General features: G+C 56.3%; 1 protein-coding gene across 2 annotated transcripts in view; it reads right to left on the reverse strand.

Annotated features, from left to right (window-relative positions):
• Nucleotides 1–6,738: 6,738 nt before the first annotated feature.
• The window catches only part of VAV2 (vav guanine nucleotide exchange factor 2), a 151,787-nt gene continuing 132,867 nt past the window's right edge, over nt 6,739–25,658 (reverse strand). For both annotated transcript variants that reach the window (XM_081803902.1, XM_081803901.1), the window contains exons 18-27: nt 23,500–23,516; nt 22,693–22,714; nt 21,636–21,763; nt 20,348–20,422; nt 19,101–19,153; nt 17,724–17,840; nt 16,163–16,250; nt 15,008–15,131; nt 13,026–13,180; nt 6,739–9,020 (exon numbers count right to left, since the gene is read on the reverse strand). In XM_081803902.1, the coding sequence (XP_081660028.1) occupies nt 8,973–9,020; nt 13,026–13,180; nt 15,008–15,131; nt 16,163–16,250; nt 17,724–17,840; nt 19,101–19,153; nt 20,348–20,422; nt 21,636–21,763; nt 22,693–22,714; nt 23,500–23,516 (827 nt within the window). In that variant the 3' untranslated portion in view covers nt 6,739–8,972. The remainder of the gene's footprint in view (nt 9,021–13,025; nt 13,181–15,007; nt 15,132–16,162; nt 16,251–17,723; nt 17,841–19,100; nt 19,154–20,347; nt 20,423–21,635; nt 21,764–22,692; nt 22,715–23,499; nt 23,517–25,658) is intronic.

Below are 25,658 nucleotides of genomic sequence, written 5' to 3' on the forward strand. Positions count from 1 at the left end.
TGGCACAAAGAGAAGTCCCAGTCGACCCTTGAGGGTGAGGGGTTACCTGCGGTCCAGCAGCCCGCCCTCTGCCCATGGACCCTGGACCTGGACCTCCCCTGTGGCCTGCCCCCTGGCCTGCGGGCACCTGGCCCAGCCTCCTCCTTCCCCGTCGCGGCCCTCTCCACAGGCCCAGGCCGGCCCCCCGCCCCCGCTGCTGGCCCGGCTTCCAGGACAGAGCGAGGCGGCTGCAGGCCGCCCTCTGGGCAGACATCCAGGGGGATGGGCCAGGGGAGGAGGCTCCTCCACAGAGCTCTGTGCGAGGCCCTGCCAAAGAGGAACAGTAAATACCAACAGGGCAGCGCTTGCTGACATCTGACCCAGGGGGAGGTGGCGCCCGGCCTGGCCCCCAGAGCATTTTACACGTGTCCTCTCAGAGGAGAGAAATGACTGTGGCAGAACATAGCCAAGGGGGGCCAGACCCGGACAGTTCTGCGAGCAGGGAAGTTTCCAGAACAACTTTGAGGGCTGGAATTACACTTCTGAGATTTTATTTTTCCAATAAAGACCCTAAAAACACTGTATCAACTACCCCCATGCTTTCATGAGGACAGGATGTTTCATCATCTGGGGCTCAGTGGTGGTTCCTCTCCAGAGGCAGGGCGCCCCCTGCCCCCTCCCCACACACTCAGGGCTGAGGCCACCTGGATGCAGGTGTCCCCAGGAATGGGAAGCTCATGTCCCTCGACCCCTGGGACACACACAGCGGGGGTAGGCAGCCTCGTGCAGGGCCCGGGGCCCCCACTTCACCCGGCGACCGGCCCCACAAATTATCTGTGGGTGCAGCGACGTGGCAGGTGGAGCTGGTCACTCCCGCTGCTGAGTTCGAGCGGGGCCCGGCCGGGGATCAGCCCCCCTGGCATCAGGCACCACAACTGTCCAGTGGGGAGACAGGACGCATCTTTGGAGGATCTTCCTGCCGAGGGTGCTGGGAGGCGAGGGTGGGGAAACAGTGACCACGGGCACGAGACCCCACCAACACCACCCGGCCCCCCGGCCCCGTCAGCCACACCCTCCAGGCTCTCACCCCAGCCACCCAGGGGCAGGAAGCCTCCCCCAACCCCCCATGATTCAGACTGTGCTTACATCTTCCTATGTGTTACCCTGGAGATTTCCTCTAAAAATCCAGATTTGATCTTGAAAATCTTTGATCTTTCAAAATCTTGAAAAGCTGGGACACACAGGCCGGTCTGGGCCCACACCTTAGATGGGCCTGTTTTGTCCAGTTGGTCACTGTCCCTACCCTGTCACTTTGCCCTTTCACACTCCCTGCTGGCCTCCGGGAGTTTTGCTTTTTCAACCCCTGACCCGAACCCCCAGGCATTGTCCAAGGTAAAGACAGCTTCCTCTCTCCCGCTCCGGGCCGGGGGACCAGAGCACCCCAAAACAATCCAATCAGGGGCATTTGAGTCTTGCTGTGAATAGAGGGCAAGAGGCCTGTGCAGAGCTGTCCTTGGCCCTGGGATCTGAAAGCCCTCTAGGTGCTTAGGTGAGGGGAACAGCTCACGGTGGTCGGTGGGGGGCTTGGTCACCCCCAGGCAGTCAGCCCTCCAGGACTCCGAGCCTTGCAGGGAAACATCGCCCCTGGTGGCCACATGTGAGCACGACACCCTGGGAGAGCTGGACCCCGAGTTCGGGGTGCAGCCCCAGGACAGGGACCTGCCCAGAGAGCGAACCCACAGGCAGGCTGTGAGGTGGATCCCCACTGGGACCGACAGCCTGGGCTCAGAGTCTGGGCTCACACTTTTCTCACGGAACATGCCCCTGGCAGGGAGCTTCCTTCCTGATGGCTGTTGGCTTTGTCTTGGTTTCTGGGAGCAGTGTAAGACCCCTTTCCTAGTGGGATGTGTCCATTTCTCCCTATAATTCTGCCAGTTTTTCTTTTATATTTTAAGGCTATGTTGTGAAGTCTATGAAGCTCCAGGATTGTTCTAGCTTCACATTTAATTGTCCCTTTTTATCATAAAATAATGGACCTCTTTATCCAGTGGAGAGCGTTGGCTGATGTCTTTGGTGTAAACACTCTCACCAGGGCCAATGTCAAGCTGCCAGTGAGGAGTCACTGAATCTGGAGTTGGAAAGAAGGACACAGGACCGGCTCTTGGGAGCCGGCACGAGCCGGTTCCGACGTACCACATTTTTTACACACAAGAATGCTTTCTGCCCCAAAGTGCTTTATGTCTGATACCAACGATGGTCTCTCTGCCTTCTCTGACACCTGCCTGATGCACCTTTTCCCATTGCTCTGCTTTCAATATTTCTGTGACATGATGTCTCAGTGGTGTCCGGGACATTCCTACTTTGGAGTGTGACACAAAGCTGTAACCTTTCCCAAATGGTGACAACAGCTTCCCCAGGAGCTGGTGGAGCCGAGTGCAGGACCCACAAACAAGAGGCTCTCACCTGGCCAGGCTGCCTGTCTCGACCCTGGGAGTACAATTTGCCCCTTTTCTGCTGAGCCTGCCAAGCTCACTAACCAGGGAGGGAAACAGATGCACGCATGCAGCACGTGGGTTAGGGTTCAGGGTTTAGAGGGGGTGTCAGAAGAGATTTCTTCTCCTAAGAAACAAAGTATGTCAGACCAAAAAGTCACCGAGGCAGTTGAAATAAAAACCTCTGTTCTCTTCCAAGCGTGCATGGTTTGACCCCCTTACACGACACAGGTGTAGCTCGCTTATGTGAGTGAATGGAGGATTATTCAGGGTGCTTTTCAGATTCCAAGTAGGCTTGGACCGTGGAGAATCTGAGAAAGCTCAGCATTCTTTTCCCCATGAATCAAGATTATTCATCCGTCAGCAAGACATGCCTCAAAGGGATCTGACTACCTGTCTTTGCCCCGCAGACCCCTCATGGTCATGGGTCTTCGTCGGCAGAGGCTATTCACCTCCCTGCCTTCCCCATTCTCTCATCCCTTTAGGGTAATCAGACCCAGAATAAAGACTACCTTTCCCAGCCTTCTTTGCAGCCCAGGTATGGCCATATGACCAAGTTATGGCCAATGGGAGTTAGTGAGTGAAACTTTCAGAAGGTGTTCTTCAAAAGACATGGTCATATCCCTTCCCTGTCCCTCTCCTTCCTGTTGGCTGGAATGTAGATTCAGGGGCTGGAGCTGAAGTCCCATCTTGGACCATGCGGTGAACTTGTGAGGGCACACCCAAGGGACCAAAAAAGAAAGACCTGGGTCCCTGACACTGTTAGCCAGGGTCTCTACCCAGACTGTTAGGTGAGCAAGAAATAACCATCTCTTGTCTTATAGGCTATCACCCATGGCCAGATCGTAATCCTAACAGACCAAGCCTTACATTGATTGGTGTGGGGCTGCAGAGCACTGTGGCTGGGGGTCCTGCTGCACCCATCTGATTACAGCTCCAACAGCACATTAAGTGTCAAGATGTGGAATGATTATCCAGAGAGAATTCCAAGTGAGTAAAACTCCCACATAGATCCCATGGGCACATGCGGGTTTTCTTTTTCTAGGGAAAGTAAAGGACCAAAACTAAATTGTTAGGGAATATAAGCACAACAGCCATGACCAAAGAATAGGAGTCCAAGCTGAACTCACAAATGTTGTAAAATCTTATCATGGGAGCTCCCCACCACCATCCCCTCCTCCAACGGTGGAGACAAGTCACAGGAGGACAGAGCCATTGGAACAAGAACTGCAATTTCAAAACCCTGTAATTTGTGCACATTTAATACATTTGTAATTTTCTACTTGGAAAAATTACATTTTAAATAGATAATTTGAACATGCTTAACGGAGACATAAAACTTTTGTTCAAGGAATCAACGTTTTGTTTCAGCCTGGAAGAAGGAAAGCCTACCTCCAGTCCTTGGCTCTTGTAATACAAGCTGTCAAGGTCACCAATTTCAGTTCAAGTTCAGTTTATAGTATACTACAAGTTGTGTTATCAACTATCTTTATCCTTTTAAATTTAAGAATAAATTTGAAAAAAAAAGAATACATTTGAAATATTTTATAATTTCCTTGAATTTCTTTTTTGGTTATTAATTATTTTGAAGTATGTTTCTTAATTTGCCCAACATATGGACGTTTCTTGTGTATTTTTTATTACTGATTTATTCTTTTTTTTTTTTTTAAGTAGGCTCCATGCCCAGCGTGGGGCTTGAACTCATGACCCTGAGATCAAGACCCCGAGCTGAGATCAAGAGATGGATGCTTAGCCGAGTGATCCACCCAGGTGCCCCTTCATTACTGATTTCTAACCTCACCCCTCATGGCGAGTGAGAGAAGCTGAACTATAGGATTTGAAATCCATTGACATCTGCGTTCTGGGTCAGTGTGAGGTAAATCTTCATGGAGATGATGTGTACTCTGCAAGAGGCCACAATGTTCTGTACATGCAATAGCTAATTATGTTATTCTACTCTCTATCCTTACTTTTTCTTGTTTCAATGTCTGCTTGACTTTTTAGTTACAGAGATAAAGAGAAAAAGTTGTATTAAAACCTCCCATCTATGATGGTGGGTATGTCTCATTCTTTTTGTTCTTCTGTCAATTTTGCTTTATGTATTTTGGGGTTATATTATGAAAAGCATACTAGTTTAAAACTGATGTTTTCTAATAAATGAGAACTTTATCATTATGTTGTAAGCCTTTTAAAACTCTAGTGACACCTTTTGTTTGTTTTGCTCTAAAATCTATTTGGTATGACATTAAGTTTTAAATTGTCTACATTCGTGATTTTTTATCTTTGGAAGTCCAGGGTTAACCATTCTGTGTTAATTTGTCCGAGGGTATGGTATGCCTTTGTATTCTTTTATTTCTGGAAAGCTAACAAACCAATCAAAATCTTTGTCCCATTCTGTGATTTTGGTTTTACCCATGTGTGTTAATTTCCTTTTCATGATGGAGGTGTTCCTCGAGATCCCCAGCTTTGCACAGGAACCCAGTTCCGGCTCCTGGCCTCCCAGGTCCTGGAGCCAATGCCTTGAGTGTTGGAATCCCTGGTCTCAACCCCAGAGGGCCTGAGATCCTAGCAGCCACCTTGGTGTTGGCTCCCAATATCTGCTCTGGCTTTGTGTCTCTTCTTTCTGGGACAGGTCACCTTGTTCCAAGCTCAGCCTCTTCTATTCTCTTGTGTTTTATACGGCATTCTTAGATTTGTGGTGCAGGAGTGGAGAGAGGTGTCTACCTCACCTCCAGAAGTGGGTGGTTCCCATGTCTTGTCCAGGGAACTTCCCTAAAGCTCCACACGGCGGCCTCTGCAGTGGCCCTACCCAGGGAAGTCCACTCTGTCAGAATTAAGGGGCATGATGCCTTGGTGCCCTGAGAGCCCTATGGGCATCAGGCCCTCTGACCAGAAGTGTGCAGCTCTGAGATGCTTTCCCACGTTCTGGGGTGACCTCAGGCAGACACGCTCCTCTTCCCTCCTGGCCTCTGCCCCCATCCACACAGGGGCCCTTGAGCAGGCCTGGGGCTTCCCACCCTTCCTGGGTCTGGACCGCACAGCAGGTGCTGTTGAGGCTCTCCCTCAAAGCTCCCCAGCACCCCCCAAGTCCACCCACACTTCCCCTCCAGGCACCACGGCTCTCTGCTTCTTGGCCTGGGGCTCTCTCCAACTTGCTCAGCGCTGCTAAGGGCAGCCGGGGACCACTGGCCCGGGGAATGCTGAGCAAGTGTCTGGGTCTGTCCATCCCCCACGTGGGCGTGAGAACTCAGAGCTGGAGCTGGCTCTCGGGGGAGGTGGTGTTGGGACAACCAGGCCTCTCGGGGCCTCATGCCTGAGAAATTTGCTCAGAGAGGGGGCTGCTCCAGAAAAGGCAGGCCTCCCATCTGGTTCTCAGGGGCATCAGAGTGAGCCAGACTCTGGGGCTCTGGGTCCCGGAGACCAGGGCTGGGGTGGGATCCACCACTCTCTGGGTCACCTCAAACATCTGTACTTGTCTCCCTGGTTTGCAACAAAATCTGACACTTGCTGAGCGCCAACACAACTCCAAGTCTAGTGAGATCCTCACAACTCTGATGTGGATCCTGGGGCTGGTCACCCACCCCAATGGTATTCTTCTGTCTCCTCAGTAATAGGGAGGAGGTATGACCATGTGTCCAGCTCAAGTCCTGCAGTCCCCATCTTCCACCACAGCCAGGAGTGGCCATATGCCTCAGCTCTGGGTAAGGAGGGGAAGGGAAGCACTGTGTCGACCTCTGCCTCTGCCCGCAGCCTTGATGGCAGGAGCTCCAGCAGCCACCTTGGACCATGAGGCCACAGCAAGGATAAAGGCACATGATGAAGAGGGGAGGAGCCTGGGGTAGGGGGGTGGGGCACCAAGCCATCCCTGCTCTACCTGGTCTGAACTGCTTCTCCATAAGGGAGAAATCAATCTCTGCCTGACTAGATTTTCTCTATCATAGGCCACAGACCCACTCTCCAGAGAGAAGTATTATTTTTTATCTCCAACATACACATATAAAGAAACAGGCTCAGGAGCTGAAGGACGTGCCTGAGCGGTAGGGCTAGGGTTGAATCCCCCCCAAATGGGAAGACAGCGGCATTGCCTCTGATGGCTGCTAGAGGGTCCCATGGGACACTGTACAGGAAGCCCATGGACCTGGGCCAGCTGGGAGGAGGCTGGGCCACCCCCAAGGCCTATGCCTGACCCAGGCCACTGTATCCTGGGCTGACAGTGTGTGGGTGGAGCAGTCTCTGCTGGACACACACAGAAGGATCCAGCCATGCCTGCAGAAAAGAACTTAGGTTTATTTGCAATAAAAACTGTGGTCTGAAAAAACCTAGTGGCAAATGTACAGTTTGTGTTCCATTTGGGGTCGTCACCAGCTGTGGGACCCCCAGATCCCTGACCCGCATGCATCGGGCTCCTAAGTGTTCACAGCTAATCTCAGGCCCCAGGTCCAAAGCCCCTAGAGAGGGCCTCCCATCTCCTGCTGAAACCACCCGCTTCCCAGCCTGCCCCCGGCCCGCCTCCCCTCCTGCCTCATGCAGTGCAAAACCAAACCAAACCACATACATGTTTCAAAACAAACAAGAACAAAACAAAACATTCACAAAAACCAGGGTTCCGACTTCTGTTCCCCCAGTATCCCTCGTTGTCGTGATGACTTGTTTCATGATGACCTCAAATATACATCATTTTCTTGCTATTATAAAATATCTTCCTTATTATTCACAGATATAGAATGAGAGCTTTGGATGAAATAATTACAAACTGTTTTCTTCCCTTAAAAAACAAACAAGCCAAACCAAAAACAAAACAACAAAACAAAACCCTTTTGACAACAGTAAACACGAAAGGGCCTGGCTGGTTCTCCCCCCGACCCCAGGCTCATGGCTGGGCCGGCTGAGCCCAGGGCTGTGCGCAAAGTGCTGGGTGCACCCTGATGATGGGGATTGGGGGCTGCTCTCTCCGAGACCAGCTCTTTCCTTCCCTCCCCCTGCCCCTCTGCCCCCAAACACGATCCTGTTCACCCTGGCTTCTCAAGCCTCTGCAGGCCACCTTCTCTCTTGCCCTTGCTGCTAACTGTCCCCACCCGCTCCCCACCACCTCCCCATTCCGGGACATGGGGCCTGTGAGCCGAGCCCGGAGGCCACACGGCTGATTTCGGAGGAAGCCCAGGAGTGCAGAGTGGCAACCAGCACCCACCCCAGTGGGGGCTAGCCTTCCCCACGCCCAGCCTTGCCCAGTCCCCTCCCCCTGCACAGGGCAGGGCAGCTGACCAAGGTTCAGGGGACACGTGTAGCCCGGGTTTCTCCAGCATCTGTGGCACAGAGCCTGCAGGGAGACAACATCCCTAGGTCTAATGCAATATCCAGGCAGAGTAAAAGGGTCTGGACAAGAAAGCCAGAGCTCAAAAGGCCAGGAGGAGTCAGGAGGGGGAGTTCGGGGGTAAGGCCACCCCCAAGAGCACTTATTTCGAGCTGGCCACGGGCCCAGTTCATGGGCTGCAGGGGGAAGACTTGCCAAGGGCTAGAACTAACATCCTGTGCAAAAGCTGGGAAGACCCTCAGGAACCACCTTGCAGAACACAAGAGTCCCAGAGGGGCCACCTGCTGGGGGGCGCTGGGGGGGGGGGCCTCCTCCCGGAGGGGAATGTGAGCAGCAGAGCCCGAGTGAGGGGAAAACTCTGTTTTCTTCCCACCCATATCAGGATTTACAAAAGGTGTATCCACCTGGCAGCAGGACAGGACAGACACACGCCTGGGATTCAGGGCAAAGAACAGTACCATTGACTGGGGAGCAGGGTCGGCAACTTCATCGTTCACTAAAGCTCCCTCCTGAGAGAGGGACCTGCCCTGGGCAGTCTCTGCACCTCCCTAGTGCAGAGGGCCATGAGGAGGTCAAGGGGCCCGCGCAGACCCCCTAGCAGTGCTCTTTTCTCCTACATCCGAGCACAGCTGGAGCTGAGCTGGGGCTGAGCAGGGGCTGCAGCAAAAGGCCTGGCTCTGGTCCCTTCTGACTCTCTAGGCCCAGAGCTTCCCCCTGGGAGCAGCAGAAAGCAGGCAGGCTGAGCATCAGGGCTGAGCAGAAGGGGCTGGGGGAGGGTCCCCTCTGCTGTTCAAGCCCTCCCTGGGACGGCACCTGCTGTTCAAACCTAGGCTCCTGAATGCTGTCACAACAGGACAGAGGCAAGATGAACTCCGGCCTCAGCTGTCACCCAGAGCCTGGCTCAGAACACCACCGGCGCTCCCCCTCCTCAGCACTCTGGCGGTGGCAGCCATGGCGGGGCCGGCCCAACTCGCCTCTATGTACAAGTAGCGTACCCAGGACAGGCCACCGAGGGCAGGCGGATGGTGGGCCAGTTCGCATTTAGGATTCTGAACACCCTCCCCATCCCTGTGGGCTGTTGAAGACGGGAAGGTTGGCAGGCATGTCCCCTCTGTGTCATGGGGCTAGAGACAGACTTCAGAGCTGGACTCTTCCAAGAAAACCCACGAGTCCTGTCCATGTTGTTGCCATCACTGGATGCCCTCCTCCTCTACGTATGTTGAAGGAAACCAGCCGATCTGAAAAAGATGGCAGGATACATGAGAGTGTGTGTGCACGTGTCTGCACCAATGTTGGGGTGAGGCCAGCAGGGGCTCATGGAAATTGGGGATCCTGCAAAAGATTGTGGAGTTCTTCTAAGCCAAGAAGCCTGGTGGAGCTGTAGCCCAGGGTAGGAGCGACCCCCAAATGCACCAGCCCAGAGCAGTTCACAATGACCTGCTCTCCCTCAACCTGCCAGCCAGAAAAAAATTAAATCCTCCCTGGAGGAAAATAACACCATCCCAAGCCTCAGTGGTGTTTTCTTCACAAGCTCATCATCCAGTCAGGACGCAGTGACAGAAACTAAGAGAAAACGCAGGTAACAGAAACCAGTCTACAGGTCATTCAGGGATGGGAATCATCAGTCAGGAAATGTAAATAACTGCAACATATATGTTTCAGGAAACTGAGGATAAAGCATAAAAATTTACCAGTGAACTGAAACCAGAAATCAAATAGAAATCCTAATGTGGAAAATGACTGAAATTGAGAACCCAATAGAATTTAGCAACAGATTAGACAGAGCAGAAGAGAGTGCTCGTGAACCGGAAGACGGGCCAGTGGAAAGTAGCTGGATGGGAAACAAGGGAATGGGTGAAAAACAGGTAAAAGAAGGTAAATAACATCTGGGTCATGATGAAAAGAACTGACGCTCATGTGAATACAGCCCCCGAAGGAGAAAAAAGAAAACAGAGCAGGTATACTGTTTGAAGAAACGTCCAAAACTGATAAAAGGACATCAAGCCACAGATTTTAAAAATCTCTACAAATCTCAAGCAGACTGAATACAGAGAAAACCGCACCCAGGCACATTATAGTAAAACTGATAAAAACCGGAGTTCTGTTTTTGTTTTTTTTAATATGTAAAGCCCCACTGGGAGTAATAGAGACATTTCCCGCAGAGGAGCAATGTTAAGAATTTGGCTGGCTCTTGGGGCACATGGGTGGCTCAGTCAATGAAGCATCAAACTCTTGATTTTGGCTCAGGTCATGATCTCAGGGTTGTGAGATCAAGCCCCGAGTTGGGCTCTGTGCTAGGCGTGGAGCCTGCTTGAGATTCTCTCTCTCCCTCTGCCCCTCCCTGCCCTTTTAAAAAAAAGTTGGCCAGCTCTTTACAGAAATGATGGAACCAGGGACAATGGAATGATATCCCCAAAGTGCCAAAATAAAATACCTGCTAGCCTCAAATTTATCCCCTAAAGAATACTATTTGAAAATGAGCTCAACATGATTCTTCACAAAAAGGAAGCCATTCTCACTGGAGGGATGACTGACCCCATCCCCCGGGGGATGACCAAGAGAAGAGAAGGCTGTTCCTTACAGTAGAATGTCCCCTAATAAGTGCTAAAGAAACAATGGCTGGAAAATCACTGTTTTTCAACCACGATACGAATAAGTGATGAGACAAAATTCACCAATGAATGATAATGATAAACTAGTAGGTGAAAGTTTAATGTGGAACAGGATATTTAATAATTTCAAAGTATTACCCTGGAGATTACTGATTAATTACAGTCACTTCACAGTGGAGAGACTCAGCAGATACCACCTTAACCAAATGATCAAAATTAATGTCACAATAATAGGACAAACTGACCTTATATACCTCTGGATAAGACACTACAGTACTGAAAAGGATATAACATCTGCATTATGTTCCCACTGACAATACATAATATATAACCTAATCACAAAGAAATATCAAACTTAAATGGAGGAAAAGTCTACAAAAATAACTGACCCGTACTCTTCAAAAATGTCAAAGTCATGTGAGACCAAGAAAGGCTGAGGATTGTTCTAGAACAAAGTTGAGGGCCATAGCAAGTAAATGCAATTCATTTAGGTAGACAAGACACAGTTGGGACAACTGGTGACATCTGAATATGGACCGTGGATTAGATAATCATATTCTGTCAAAGGGGAATGTCTTTGATCGTAGGACACTGAATACTAAGGGGCTTAGGGGGGAGGGATAGGACTTCTGCAATTTACTATCGAATGGTTAAGAGAAAAATAAGCAGAGAGGGAGGGAGAACACAAATGATAAAGCAAACATGCAAACCATTCTTAATTGGTAAGTCTGGGCATGTGAGAGCTCTTTGTGCTATAGCAACTTTTCTTTAGGTTTGAAATTGTGTCAAATACATTACAAACGTTTTATAACGAGAACATAAAAAAAGAAAATGAAATAAAGAGGTGTTCAGATCCCACAAAAACTAAGAATTTATTAGTAGCAGACTCACACTAAAAAACATACCTAGAGGAGGGAATTTCAGGCAGCAGGAACATGATTTTGGGTGGAAATACAAGAAAGCATGAAGGAATGGGGAGCCCTGGGAAAGGTAAATAGGTGGTAACTCTAAACAAACACTAACTGCTTAAAACAAAATAATGTCTCATGGGACTGAAAAATATATAGAATTAAGATACATGACAACACCTGCACAAAAGTTGGGAGGAACATGAATACAGTCAAAAGTTGTAAGGTCTTTGCATCATCCAGGAAGTAGTAAAAGTACTAATTTAAAATGGGCTCTCAGAAGTCAGAGTGCATGCTGTAATCCCTAAGGTATTAACTCCTAAATAAATAATAGGAAAAGAATGGCCACCAAAGGGCCAGGAAGTAGAATAGAAAAAAAAAAAATATATGTACATACTGATTAATTCAAAAGTAGGCAAGAAAAGAGGAAAAAGAAGAAATGGATGTGACAAATAGAAAATAAACAGAAAGATGACGGATTTAAATGTAAGCAGCTCAGTAATTACAGTAAATGTAAATGGGCTACATACACATTAAAAGGCAGAGACTGTTAGAACAGACTAGCTCTAAAAACTCTGTTTAAGATAACACTTTATCTTATAGCTCCCTTAAATATAAGGATACAAAAAAGTTGAAAGTAATGCAAAGAGAGAATGAAGTCTGCCACATACAACACTAACTCCCCCCCACAAAAAAAAGTTGGCTTGCTCGAACAACACAAAGTTGACTTTAAAGCAAGAAGAACTGCCACAGACAAAAAGAAACACTTCACAACAGGGTCAAAGCAACAGGAATATCTAGTAATACTCTAAGCCAGTAGTTCTGAATCACCTGGGAAACCCGTCTATTCCTGACCTTCAGGATCTGGGTGAGGAGGACCCAGGTATGTGCTCATTGAATTACAGCCCCAGGTACCTCCAGTGCTGGCGCCCTAAGGGCCACTTAGAGAGCTAGTGGTTCAGCCCTCCAGGTCAGCTGCCCAGGACTCAGTGGCCTCACACTTCCGAAGGGATGTGGGGGTGGAAAGTGGATCTGACCCCAGGCCTCCAAAGGGCAGCCAACATGCTAGGTGGAGGCAGACCAGCTCCCACCACCTGGCCACGGAATGGTGGGCAACAGGAGCCAAGGCAGGCCGACCCTCCACAGCCCAGCGTGCCTGCCTGCAGGCAGCTGCAGCCCCAAGGATAGCTGGACGTTTCCAAATCTGCCCCACGTGGGGCTCCAGTATCCTGCTGGGTGAGTTCTGACAGAGACAGGTCAAAGCCATCGGGTCCAGACAGGGTGCAGGGATAAGGGGCCATAGAGTGTTGCAGGGTCACAGGGTGGACAGGGAAGAGAGAGTCCTCAGGAAGAGCATGAAGGGGCAGGGTGGGTGGGAACATGGTGTACCCCTTCCCATCTCCCCATGACATAAGTGAGGCCAGTGAGGACTCCTGGGCCTTGCTCGCATCCTGAGGTCTCTGCCTGCACAAAGGGCTTGGGTACACGCAAGTAACATGAAGAGTGCATACGAAACACATGGCCCTGCTGTGGCCACAGAGGACCACGGAGCAGGCCTGAGCCCAGATACAGCGTCAAATGGGCCTGGATCCAGCTCCAACCGGGGCAGCTCGAGTCTGTGGCTCAGGGGGTGTGGGCATGGTGCTGGGGCAGGCTGCACTGAGATGCCAGCCTGCCCAAACCCGGCCCGCAGGCTGAGCCAGGCCATGTCTGCCCCACTTACCCGTCCGTTGGCCTCGCCCTTCCACCAGCCCTGGTCCCCGCCAATGCGGCTATAGATCTTCACCACGTCGCCTTCCCGCAGCGAGAGCTCGCGCATGTCCCGGGCGGCAAAGTTGTACCTGGCCACGGCCGTGCCAATGACACGGGGCGTGAACACTGTTGGAGGAGATGGGCAGGGTCACACAGCTGGCGGCGGGGCCAAGCGTGGACCCCTGGTGTCTGGCCCCCTGTGCAGAGAGGAGGGCTGTCTGGTAGGAAGGCTCCGAAGGCACAGACTATCCTCCTATTCCGCCCAGCCCCACAGGCAATGGCCTCCTCGAGCCTCCCATGAAGGCGCTCGGAGCGGTCGCCAGCCACACTGGGGGCCGTCACAGCCAAGTGTGGTCATGGGGTCAGAGCAGAGGCCGGTGTTCTGACCACTGCAACTCCCGCAGGGCCTCCCCCTGCATGCCTGGTGCACAAGTGTCACCTGGCCAGGGGTCAGCTGAGTGACCACTGCCCAGCTCCCAGCCTGCACTCTGATGGAGCACCTGGAGCCAGACCCCAGGGTCCCGGGGCCCGACTTCCAGATCCCCAAACCAAACCAGACACCTAACTAGACCAGCTCAGTGGGGGGCCCCGGAGCCCCGCTGAGCAGGGGACAACATCCGTGATGGAGGGGACACACACAGCGGCTGGGGAGGGGCTCTGACTCTGGCAGCGGAGGGCCACGCAGTCGGGGCCGACTGACACCCCGTCCCCCTTCCTCCAGGGCCCGCCCGGTGGGGCCCGCCCGATCTGCTCCCGCCTTCGCCCCGAGGGTGGCCGCCCAGCTGTTTGCCGCTGCCAGAGGCAAAGCTCTCAACAAGCCAGGAGGGACAGGGGCTGCCCAGCTGGGGAGTGGCCATCGGGGTGCGCGAGTCCGAGGGGTGACAGCAGCGAGGGGGGCAGCGCCAAGCCTGACCGCATCCTCAGCCCTGCCCTGGCGGCCGGCCCCTCCCGTCCCTGGCCCTGGCCCCTCGGCCCCGCCCCGCGCCGGGCTGCAGGCCGCTGCGGGCTGCTGCGGGCGGGGGCTGCAGGCCGGCGGGGGGCAGGCCGGGCCCCCCCACGCCCCGAGCGCCAGTGGTACCTGACCAGAAGGGAGCGGAGGAGCCCTGAGAAGCAAAGCTGAGGCCCTGAGGACTGAGAAAAGAAAAGTTGTAGGAGGCGCAGGAAGCTGCAAAGAGGCGAGAAAGAACGTGAAAGCGGGCCCGTGCGTGCCCAGGCACATGCAGGCAGAGCGCAGGGCGCGTGGGGCCGGGCCTGCCCGGGGCTTGCGGGGCGCAGCCTGGAGGCCTCCGAGCTGCCCCTCCCACCGCCTCTCTGGGCCTGTTCCCTGGAGAATCTGGACCACCTCCTCCCAGCGGGCGGGCTGGCTCCAGGCTCTCGGAAACTATTCATGCAGGGAGCCCGGCCTCTCGCCCCGCGCACACCAGCTGCCCGCAGAAGGTCCACTGTTCCTCTCCTGCCCTGCTCTGCCCCGGCGGCTGGGGACGCGGGGTGGTGCAGCGGACAGCCGTGGGCTCGCCCTGCCTCTAACTCCCGGTGGGCCTGAAGCAAGACGCCCCCCTGTCCCGAGCCGTGGAGCCCGGCCCACAAACGGACGCACCAGCTCCAGCTCCCTCACAGTGAAGGCCCCCAGGGGGCTGGGGCGCAGGGAGGGATCTAAGGACAGATGGGACCTGCCCTGCTCTCTCCCCATGCTGACTCTGGGCATGGGTGCCAAGGCCCGGAGCGGCCATTCAGAGCCATTCAGAGCCCGCACTCCCCGCCTGTCCCGCAGACCAGCCAGGACACCCTGGCTCAGGAGGGGGCTGTGATGGGTTTCTGGGGGTGGGGACGGGGAAGGGGCTCCTGGCCTCGGTCCCACAGAAAGCCTTCCTCAAGGGCAGGGAGGCGGTGAAGCCAGGGCCGTGGGAAATGGGCAGAGTGAGCGCTGGTGTGCCGGGCGGGCGCGGGCATTACCTGGGGACCGGCTGGAGGCCCTGGAGGCCGCGCGCTCCCTTGACTTGTAGGGGTACTTGAGCGTGGTGTCCAGCTGCTTGAAGCTCTCCTTGAGCGAGTGACACTGGTAATACTCCACCAGCTCCTGCAAGACACACGCGCTCGCTGGTGCTCTCACCGCCTCCAGGCAGCCCTCCCAGGTGCCCTGGCCTCCCTCTCCCCCGTTTCACTCGGCACTCGTCCTCTCCGCCCAGCACCCCACCCAGGGTGGGTGGTCCGGGTCGCAAAGACCTCTGAGCCAGCAGTCTCTCTCCAGCAGCTGCTCAAGGAAAATCAGGGGTGAAAGCCAAGACCGGCACTCGGAGGCTCGCCGCAGCGCCTTCTCATGGAGAAAGCCTGCAACCCCACGCGCCTGGCACCAAGGAAGGGCTTCCCGAAAGACCAGCAGGTGCCAGCGACCGGCTGCCGTGTGGCTACCGGCCCGGACAGGAGAGGGCTGTGCCCACGGCGAAGTTTATCACATTGAAAAGCAGGCTGACAGCACAGTGTGGCCAACGGTTTCGTTCGAAAACCGTGATATAAACCACACCTAAGCTATTCTTCGAGGTCGGGAGGACTCACCCTGAAATGTTAACACTGGGGTTGGGGGGTGGTGGGAGACTGTGGATACTTTTTACTTTGTGCTTTTCTGCGGCCACAGAGGGCCGTCTAAGGGCTCAGGTGCTCGAGTCAGATCCTCTCGGTACACGTAATGCTCGTAAGTTAGGAAAGATACCACAGGTCTCACTTTAAAATCCTGTGAAGAAGGCCTGTGGTTTTACCTGCATTCTGGCTGGGGAGGGGGGCGGCGGGGGCGTGTGGGAGCTGGGCTGCAGGGATGCAGGCAGGGCAGGCGGGCCCTCCCCTCACTGTCCACCTAGGTGAACCCTTCGGGGGCAGAAGTCCCAATGCGGGGGCTGTCATGAGGCCCGAACTATCCCGAGGAGTCCTCCAGACCCATTTCCTTGGATCCTCCCCAGTGATGCAGAAGCCCCACCGGGCTCTTGGCCCTCTGTGAGCGTGGCCTGCAGACAGCAGGGTGCAGGGGGCCTCTTCTCTTGGTCTGGCGGCGGTGGGACCCCCAGGCCCTCCCCTGACCCCCATGGACCAGGCCACGGGAGCCACAGGATTACGTACCAAGAGGCTTTCAAATTTCTTTGCTTCTGTGATGTGGATCCAGCTGTCCTTCTCCACCACCTTGATGTGTTTCACCTCGTCGTTGAACCTGGGCAGAGTGTTTGGGCCATGGAGGTCATGACTTAGGCCAAGCACAAACCCAAGCTGCCCCCCACCATCCTCACCTCCTGGGCTTGCATCCTCGGGTCTCCGTTCAAATGTGACCTTACAGAAAAACCTCCTCATACCCCCTGCTCCCCAAATACCACTCCAGCCCCTCGCCAGCTGGTACCAAAGCCAGACAGACACCCCAAGAGAAGGAAACACACCAGCAACCATTATGACTATAGATGCAAAAGTCCTCAGCAAACCACCAGCAAGCTGAATCTCTCCCCACGTGTATGCCTACATAAACCAAATATTTGAGAAGGACTCCGCACTACACCCAGTGGGATATTCCGGGAATGCAAGGTTGGTTTAACAACTGGAAATCGGTTAATGAAACAAACAACTGGCAGATAATCCAATCTGGCCAGCGGCCTCTCCTGGGGGAGTCTTTGTAGACCACCCATGGTTTCTCCGGGATTGAAAGTCAGCGGGGGTGGGGGGGGTGCTCATCCCACCCCCAGCTCCTGGGCCGGTCTCAGCCCCACGGGGGAGCCCTACAGGCCAGGCACCCAGAAGATGCCACGTGATCTCCCATCAGGTGAGTGCGGTCTCTGCCACTTCCTGGCTTGGTGCTGACCGGCTGACTGCACCATGGACCTGCCCCTCGGCCCGCACTCCGCTGTCACTGTCCGTGATGCTCCCCGGGCCCACGACAGGTGTGCGGGAACCTCTGCTGGGGAGCAGGGCCTGCTCACCAGGGACCTGGGCCACCTCCAGCTCCTGCACTGGACATTGTCCCTTCCGACGCTGGTCTCCTTTGCTCCCACTACTTTAGAGCCGGTGGGCTTGTTTCACGCTCCAAGCATTTGTGGGATTCTGACCTCCAGCAGACCAGTGGAGGCCTTCCCCGGACACAGGCCACCCTGAGGGGCGGCAGTCGAGAGCTGACCAGACTAGACCTTGGGGGTCATCACAGCCGACAGCCCCTATTTGCTGGACGTGGGCTGCCAGGGGCCTGACCCAAGATGTCCAGTGGGCATCCTATGCCGATGGTGCCCAGCCACCAGGCAGACTCCTTCTTCCGAAGGGGTGGTGGCAGATGCACGAGAGGACAGCTTCTGGGCAGAGGACAACCAGATCAAAGGCCACTGGCCGAAGCCGCGAGGCCATAGTGGTGTGACCTTCCCATTCTCTCCAAAGCCCACCAGCGGGGCTGCCGGCCCCTAACCCCCATAGTACCCTTGCCCACAACCTGAAAAACGTGGGACCAAGCCCACCCCGTGGCTTTGGGCAGGGCCTTCACACGTGTCCCGGGCCAGCGACACTGTGCAGACCCACTGACAGGCTTTCATCTCAAAAGGGTCCTGCTTAGGGCAATGAAGTCCATGGCCACCCCCACCCACGAGGGACGTGGGCTCGTGGTTCAGAGTGGCATTGGGGGAGAGGTCTCCCTGCTCCCTGGGCCACCACGTACTTGATGCTTATGGCAAAGCGCTCTGCCTCGGCCGGCCGCTCCCTGATTAGGTAGGTCCCGCTGGTGTGCGACTTGAGCAGGTTGTCGGTCTGCTGCCTTTCCATGTTGCCCGCAAACCTAGCAGGTGGGACGAGGCCGGAGGTTAACACTGGCCCTGCCTGGAGGACACCCAGGCCTCTGCAACAGCGCTGACGGGCATCATGAGCCACCTGAGCCCCTGCAGGAGGGGCACTCGTGGGGTGACATCGTCGTGGGGAGGAATGAGGCCCCCAGGCCCCAGCCCGGCCCCCGGGAGCTTTCTACAGAACCTGGTCTGCAAGAGGGGCTCGAGCAACATGAGCATTAGAGCAAATTTCTAAGTTTTCGCTGTTGGAAAAGCAAGTCATAAACACTCATGTGTGGATTTTTTACTTTTGTCGCAACGCACGGGAGCCCGCGGACATCAATGGGTTTTGCACAGACTGACAGGCTGCCGCCTCCCTGAAGGGAAGCCACCCTGGAGAGAGCCAGGCGAGCCCCACTGCCCCCTCCCAAACAAACCCCTTACCACCTGCACCGCCCGCCAGGCCGACTGGGGACTGCGGTAAATAATGTGCAGCTGAGATAGAACCTACAGCGGAAATGGAGCTTCTCTGTTACTCCCTCAAATGAAAATCACAGGCCTGTCCTGCACCCTCGACCCTGGACAGGAGTGCGGGGAACACGGCACCGGGCGGACAGACCTGCGGCATCTCAGGCTTGGAGGGGAAGGCCAAGCCCAGGGGCGGAGGAGGCCAGGACCCCAAGGGCGCAGGGGTTGCACCGCTGGGCACAGGATGAGCCCCCAGATGGAAACCTCAAGGCCAGATGTGCGTGGGGTAGGGGTTTACCGCCCCTGAGCCGCCCATGGCTCTGTGGCCACCACAGGATGCAGAACACAGGGAGCTACGACCACAAGGCCAGTCCTTCGAGGCAGCCTGGGGGGCCAGCAGGCAGACCAGTAAAAGCTGGCCCCCCGAGCTGACCTGTATCTGTGACTTGTTCCTAGATCGTCCACCTTCATGCTCTCGTTAATCCCAACAGCGCCACGGTTCTCATCAAGCCGCTCCATGCGTACATGTGTGATTACACATTTGGCCTTAAATATCCCACTTTCCTATTTTTTCTATGATGAAGCTCATGTTAAAAAAAGGGGGGGCTTCATTCTTCCAAATGATAACCCGATGACCTGTTTTCGTGATGGGGAAAACCTGCCTCGGGGTAGAGAAGACTCCCCCAGGCTCCCCGAGACATACGGCCAGCAGGGCTCAGCCAACCTGGACACAAGCAAGAGGCAGCCGGGGGACCCCTCCTGGCCTGCTCACGGGCTCACAGGGCCACCGCAACTGCCCCACTCACCAGGGGTAGGCGGTGTAGTCGATCTCCCGGGATGGCGGCCGGCTGATGGGCGGCTGGCAGGAGAGAATGTTCGGGTTAATGTCCTGCCCCGAGTGGGGCCAGAGGGGCCCTGTGACCAGCGACCTGACCCTCGGGCCCAGCACTGGCTACCGTGGTATCTGTGGACTTAGCCCCGGAGCCACCGGACTGCGAGGTCCCAGTGGGTTTGATTGAATGTGCAGCGACCAACTGATAGGGTGCAAATCCCCAAGGAGAGGTGACAGAAGGCTGCAGGAACGTCCCAGCAGGGATGGGAGCACATCCTACAGCTAGAGTTCCTTGCTACAGACGGGCTCAGGGCCCCAAGGGCAGGTGTCCTTTGGCTGGCGGCAGCCTCTCCTCCAGGTGACGGGCCACACGCTGGCCAAGCAGCCCCGAGACCCCACGCCGCCCCCTCACCAGCCAGAGGCCCCACCCTGGCCTCCCCTCACTGTGCCACAGGCCAGGCAAGGCCTCATGGACTACCTAACCCCTTCCACCCCATTCACCATGTAGATGGGGAAACTGAGGCCCAGGGCAGGGTTGGGACCTGCCCCAGGCCACCCAGTGAGTTAGTGATGCTCTTCCTCCTCCGCTGTCCGGTCCCCTTGACGCTGGCGGATGGGGCCAGAGGCCAGGCGGGGCCTGGAGGGTGCACCGGGGCTCCCGTGGTGTTCTGGACCCACCTCCTGCTCCCTCTGGAGAAATTTCCCTCCGGCACTTTTGAATGCCTTTTTTTAGAGGGTGGGTGGAGGTAATTCCATTATTCACGACTGACTGCTTGATGCCTTTTGTAACAGAAAGATTTGCTCCATACTACTCAGATGAAAGGCCTTTTTCCAAATATCCTAAAGTCTAGCTCTGAATTCCAACGTTCAGGGGAGTCCTCTCCACCCTGGGGCTGTAAAATAGTCCCAGAAGACTTACAGAGTCCCTAAAATTTGGAGAAAGGTGACATTTTTGGTCTTCCATCGATTACGACTGCTGCAGAAATGCCCATTTTTGTGTTTCTAAAACCACGAGAAATGTAGCACCCAACTGGCCGAGCCCCTCAGACCGAGGGCACCCCCTGCCCCTCAGCGCCCCCCGACCCCCAGCTCCAGGGCCAGCAATGGCTACTCAGCAAGGATGTGCTGACCAAGCCCAGATGCCCCGAGTGAGGAGACAGCCCTCAGAAGCCCCAGCCTCCCGGCCACTGCGCTCCAGAAGCTTCTGTGGGAAGTGCTTACCCTTCCGTCCACGGGGCAGGGCTTCACGGATGAGCTAGGAAAGTAGCCTGACTTCCTGGTTTGCACCAGCCGACCCTGGAAGGAGACAGATGATGGGGGCCGGGCCAGTGGGAGGGGGTGCAGCGGGCACTGCCGTGTGGCTCAGCTTATCCTAAGGACGGGGTGAGGGCAGGTCCTAAGAAGAGCATGTGTCGGCAGCGCTCCCCGCTGTAGCCTCAGCTGACCTCATGACCGCCGGGCAGGAAGGCGGGTGGCGTCCCCACTTTACAGATGAGAACACTGAGGCCCAGAGAAGTAGTTGAGAGATTTGCTCGGAGCTGGGGTTAGAGCCCCACCCCCAGCTGCTCTCCAGTCCTTGTATCTACAGGGTTTCTCAAATTGAAGGGGCGTGTGGACTGGGGGCATCTGATAGAACCCTGAGAGGGTCTGCAGGGGCCGGGGCTCCCAAGGTCCTCCCGGCCGCTCCTCCTCGGCCTCCCCCTTTCACACTGGCAAAGCCTCTCTGCAAGGCCACCCAGGACCAATGGCTCTGGGGACACCTGGGCCTGGGAACTGGGCAGCTGGGGTCAGAGTGGGACAGAGACTTTATACTGCAGACCCCCTTCTGCACCTTCCGAATCTCCAGTTATGTGAAGGTATGGTCTAGCACAATAAATTCATCTGTAAGTACGGAGTGACAAATGACCATCACAAAACAACAGTGATGGCGGTAACAGTCACGGAAACATAACAAACATTCACTCTAAGCAGGTCTCAGTCACCCCCGGCCGGCCAGGCTGGGCCGGGTGCCCCGAGCTCCCGTGGCACCATGCTGACCCCTGTGGGTCTCGGGTGCCCAGGGGCAGGTGGGCACAGGAGGGCTCTGCCTTCGTGGGCCTGTCCACAGAACAGTTTCATGGCTCAGAACCGTAACCATCCTGGGACACCGTGTCCCCGTCTGTCTCTGCTCCACCACATAGCAGCTCCTTGGGGGAAGTCACAGGGTCCCCCACCCCCCTGGGGCCAGCACGACACCTGATTGCCCCATTGCAGTTCTGACCTGCATTGGGCAGGTAGGCAGGAGGTGGGCAGAGCCTTGGGGAGGGTGTGCAGGACACACCCCAGCAGGAGGCACACGGGAGGGGATGCTGTGCTCGGCCTGTGAAAGCGGACACCCCGAGGAACACAGGGCTGGGGACCCCTGGAATTCCTGCCTGGGAGAGAACTCCGGACTTGCTCACAGCCTGCCTCCCTCCACCGGGGATGGTCCCTGACCCCCAGACCTGCCCCTCCGGGCCCCAGGACCCACCTCCCACCACTGAGACTCGGGGTCGCCTCTCAGCAGCTCGATCACATCGCCCGTCTGGAAGGTCAGCACTGGCTTCCCGGGGGGAGCTGGGTTGCCATGGTAATTCTGCACGGCCACCATCTTGGGACCTGCGGGCACAGGGCAGGAGGGGGCCCCTTGTTCAGTGACTCGGTCCTGGCCGGCAGCCCACCCACCACTGACCTCGGCTCCCCAGGGCTCCTGGGTGAGGGACCCTAAATTCTTCCCATGAGACCCCAGGTCCCCTTGTTAAGTGTCATAAGGAAACCGTGGGACTAACGGATTCAGGGGCTCGTTATGGCAGTGGCTGCTTACTTTAAGTGGCACTTCCTGTGTTTTCCTCCAGACCCCTTTCTAATCTGTGACTGAGAGTCCGTGTGTGGAGCAGGACACGGGGTACCCCTCAAGGCAGAGATGGGGGACCAGGGGCAAGCGAGACCCAGGGGCTGGCTAAGGCCACACACAGCTGGCTGGGGCGGCTCTTGGGCTGAAACGGGGTCCCGGCTGGGCCCCCCAGGCATCTGCAGGGCGCTCGTGGCCCAAGCCCTGCTCTGACCCCACCAGCTGCATGTGGGCCTGTCTGCAGGCCTGGGCCCAACACGGGTGTCCCGGGCCTCAGTGTGGCTCTGGTTTTGCTTCCTGACGATCAGGCCACGGTGGCCCAGCCCAGCTCAGACTGCACAGCTCGGCTCCCGATGCCGTCCACCCTCAACAGTTAAAAGCCACGTTCCTGCCACACGGTACAGAGCAGGGGGCACGAGGACATGGGGATATCAGCAAAGTGACAGAAGCGGCCCTCTGAGGCCCACCCCGTGGAGGGGGGCTCCGGCTGCAGCCCTCCCCCCTGGAAGGACCCTGACCCTCTGCACGCTGGGCCCTCATCAGACACTACGATGGCCCCCCGGGGACGTGGCCGTGGAGGGAGCCTGGAGCCCAGAAGGCCGGGCGAGGCTGGGCAGTCACGGTGGCCCAGGCCTGGCCCCCAGAGTGACCACGGACCTGGATGGCAGCTGAGAGGGCCCGAGTCCCACAGACTCACCCGGTCCTGCTCCAGAGGCGTCCTGGGAGGGCAAGGACAAACCACAGTGATCAGGGAGGGCTGCCCCGGCATCGACATCCCCTGCCCCCCACCTCCCTAGAGAGAAGGGTCGAGGCAGGAAGCAGGGGGAGGAGAGGGACACATCCCAGAGTCCCACAGGCATTCGTGACACGGCTTCACTCTGACAAGCCCTCCCCTATTCTTACCTACACCCTCCACCTTGGTGCCCCTGCATTGCCCCGGGATATCCATCCCTCACCATTAACTCCCACCTCTTCCAGGAAGGCTGCCCTGACCACGCCAGCCCTGGGGGCCTCCCTGCTCTGAGCCTGGGGCTTGTCATCTCTGTCCGGGGACATGTCCCACTGCATATGCAACCGAATGCTAGAGCTCTTCCCGCCTCCATGAGGGCATTTCTGTACCACACATGAGGCCTGGCGAGCACCCTGTAAGGGCTGGTTCATTTGACTAGACCCCATGGCGGGGATGTCTGCCCTAAGTCAGCGGCACAGAGGGCTCTAAGCCCCATCAGGATGGGGGGGCTAGTGGGTGGATGCCTGTCCCAGAGCTGGGCACCCGCAAGCCACGGGGCAAGCAGAGCCCTGTTGGGACCTCCTGTGCACGGGGACCCATTTCTCCTGAGGCCCACGAAGGAAATTGAAGGCCCCAGTGAGCAACAGTGGCCGGTGTGCCAGCCAGGGTGGGCCCAGCAGTGGTGAGATCAGGAACAACAGGTGTTTCTGGCTCGGGGACACAGGGCTGCGTGGGGTGCAGAGTGGCAGGAAGGGAACAGTTTGGAGAACTCACCAAGTCTGCGGGAGAACCTGAAAAGGAAGCACGTGAGGTGTCAGCAGCAAGCCCCCGGGGGGTAGGCTCCCCCCCACATGAGCACAGCCGGCGACCACGAGTGTCCCTCGTTTACTTCCGCCGGCACACTCGGGGCGCTGGCTGTCGGGGGTCCCCGGGGAACACAGACTGGCAAACAGGTTTCCCGCCTGGGCTGACTCCGCTCTCATGGTAGCAGCGCCCGAGAGCCCCGGGTGGAACGTGGGCTCAAAGGCAAAGCTTCCACGCCTGACTAGGGATGCCTGCCACGGGCCGGTGACAAGAGCTTGTCAGGACGCACACCACCCATCTGCCTGCACGCTCGCTCCCAGACACGGGGCTCCTCCGCTTGTCAGATGTCCCGAAGATTCTTCCTGCCTGCCTCGGGGTACCCCCAGGGGAGGAAGCGGTGCCCAGCTGGGGCCCAGCCATCCGGCAGGCGGGGCCGCCACTCCACCACCGGGCGAAGCAAGGACCACAATGGCTAACGCGACCTGAACACCACGTGACACTCTCGGCAGACCGCTTTGGACAGTCGCCGACAGCCCCTACGGAACAGAGACAACGGGCCCGGTGAGCACCGGGTGGGGAGGAGAAGCAGCAAGGCTTCCCCAGGGAGAGGCTCTCTGGGGGGAGGCAGCGCCGTTCTGGGCCATCCTGGCCCCGGCGGCAACACAGTTCAAGCTGCCTCATTGCGGGTCACAGGCACTGCCCGGAGCCCAAGCCCAGCACAAACGGCAAGAGCGCTGGACCAGCGCGGAGCTCTCCGGAATAAAACCAGGTGCCCAGCACGGGCTCTCAGTGACATGGGGCGGACGCCCATGATAACTTCGGCTTATGGAAGACGCGAAATTGCCCGCCTGGTGAGACCCCACTCATAGGCAGGATGGAAAACACGCAAACATGAGAAGACACTGGGCGGGGGGACGGGCGTGTGCGGCGGAGGGAACAGGGCGCATCGGCGAACGGTGGTTGTCTGGCTGGTGGGATCGTGAGTGGATGACCTGCTCCTTTACTCTTCTCTACGTTTCCCCAATTTTCTATGGAAATGAGCATTTTTAATAATCAGGAGACTAAAAACCCAGAAAGATTCATTCTAAAAAAGAAAACTTGAAAGGAAATACATCAAACATCACCTTTAGTTATTTCTTTATAACTTCAGGGATGATATTTACTTTCTTCTGTATTCCGTTTCTTCTCTTTTTGTCCCCAAATTTTTGGTAAGTAATTATGTTACTTTGAGGATCAGAGAAAAAAAAAAAGTCAAAAGACATGAACTGTCCCGTCACCCGTGTGACAGAACACGGCCACCAGAGGGCGGTATCGATGGGCAAAGCTGAAAAGCCGCGTTTGTGCCGACGGGCTCTGGCCAGGACTTCCAGCCCAGAGGAGGCTCGTGGGGGAGTGGAGGGGGCTGCATCGGGTCTGTGGCCAGAGGAGGGGCCTGCCTGACCTGTCGGACCCTCCTCGCAGTCAGGGCGCCGGGCCAGCAGTCACAGTAAATGAAGAACAGACAAAATTTTCTGTTCTGCTGATGGTGGCTCAGGGTGACAAGCAGGCCTGATACGGTTTTCCATCTACCTGGAGTGAAGTAACCCCGTCTCTGAGTGCAGCTTCCCCGAGTGTGGACGCAGGGCAACGGACCGTCCCAGGGGCTGTGGGAGGATCAGGGGCACCCACGTGTGGTGCAGGGGGCAGAGCCGACCCTCGGCAGGTACCCCCGCTCCCAGACTCATGCTGCAGCATCCCCACCCAATCCAGTGCTCAGCCAGCCCTGCCTGTGGTGGCTCAGAACCGTCTCGGGCTTTCTGGCTGCCCGTCCCGCTGTTGCAGGCGGGGTACTCCCCCAAATGCATCCGCCAGAGGAGCCTGGGCAGCCCAGATGTCAGCCTGGCAGGCTCGGGTCCCCTCCCCTCCCTGAGCCTCAGCTACCCCCCCGACACCTGGGCACGAAGAGCATGGGAGCCCTGTAGGTGTGCGTGTGTGCATGCATGCATGTGTGCACACGTGGGCACGCTAACGTGGCTAAAGGCGTGGCTCAGGAACGCCAGACCTGTCTGGGTGCAGAAGAACCAGGGGTAAAGAACAGTTACAACCAGCGTTTCTCTATGATCAGAAACGTCCACGCAACTGCCAAGAAT

Source organism: Leptonychotes weddellii, chromosome 14 (assembly GCF_054177405.1).
Source record: "Leptonychotes weddellii isolate Sample4059 chromosome 14, ASM5417740v2, whole genome shotgun sequence".
In the NCBI taxonomy this organism is placed as follows: Eukaryota; Metazoa; Chordata; class Mammalia; order Carnivora; family Phocidae; genus Leptonychotes; species Leptonychotes weddellii.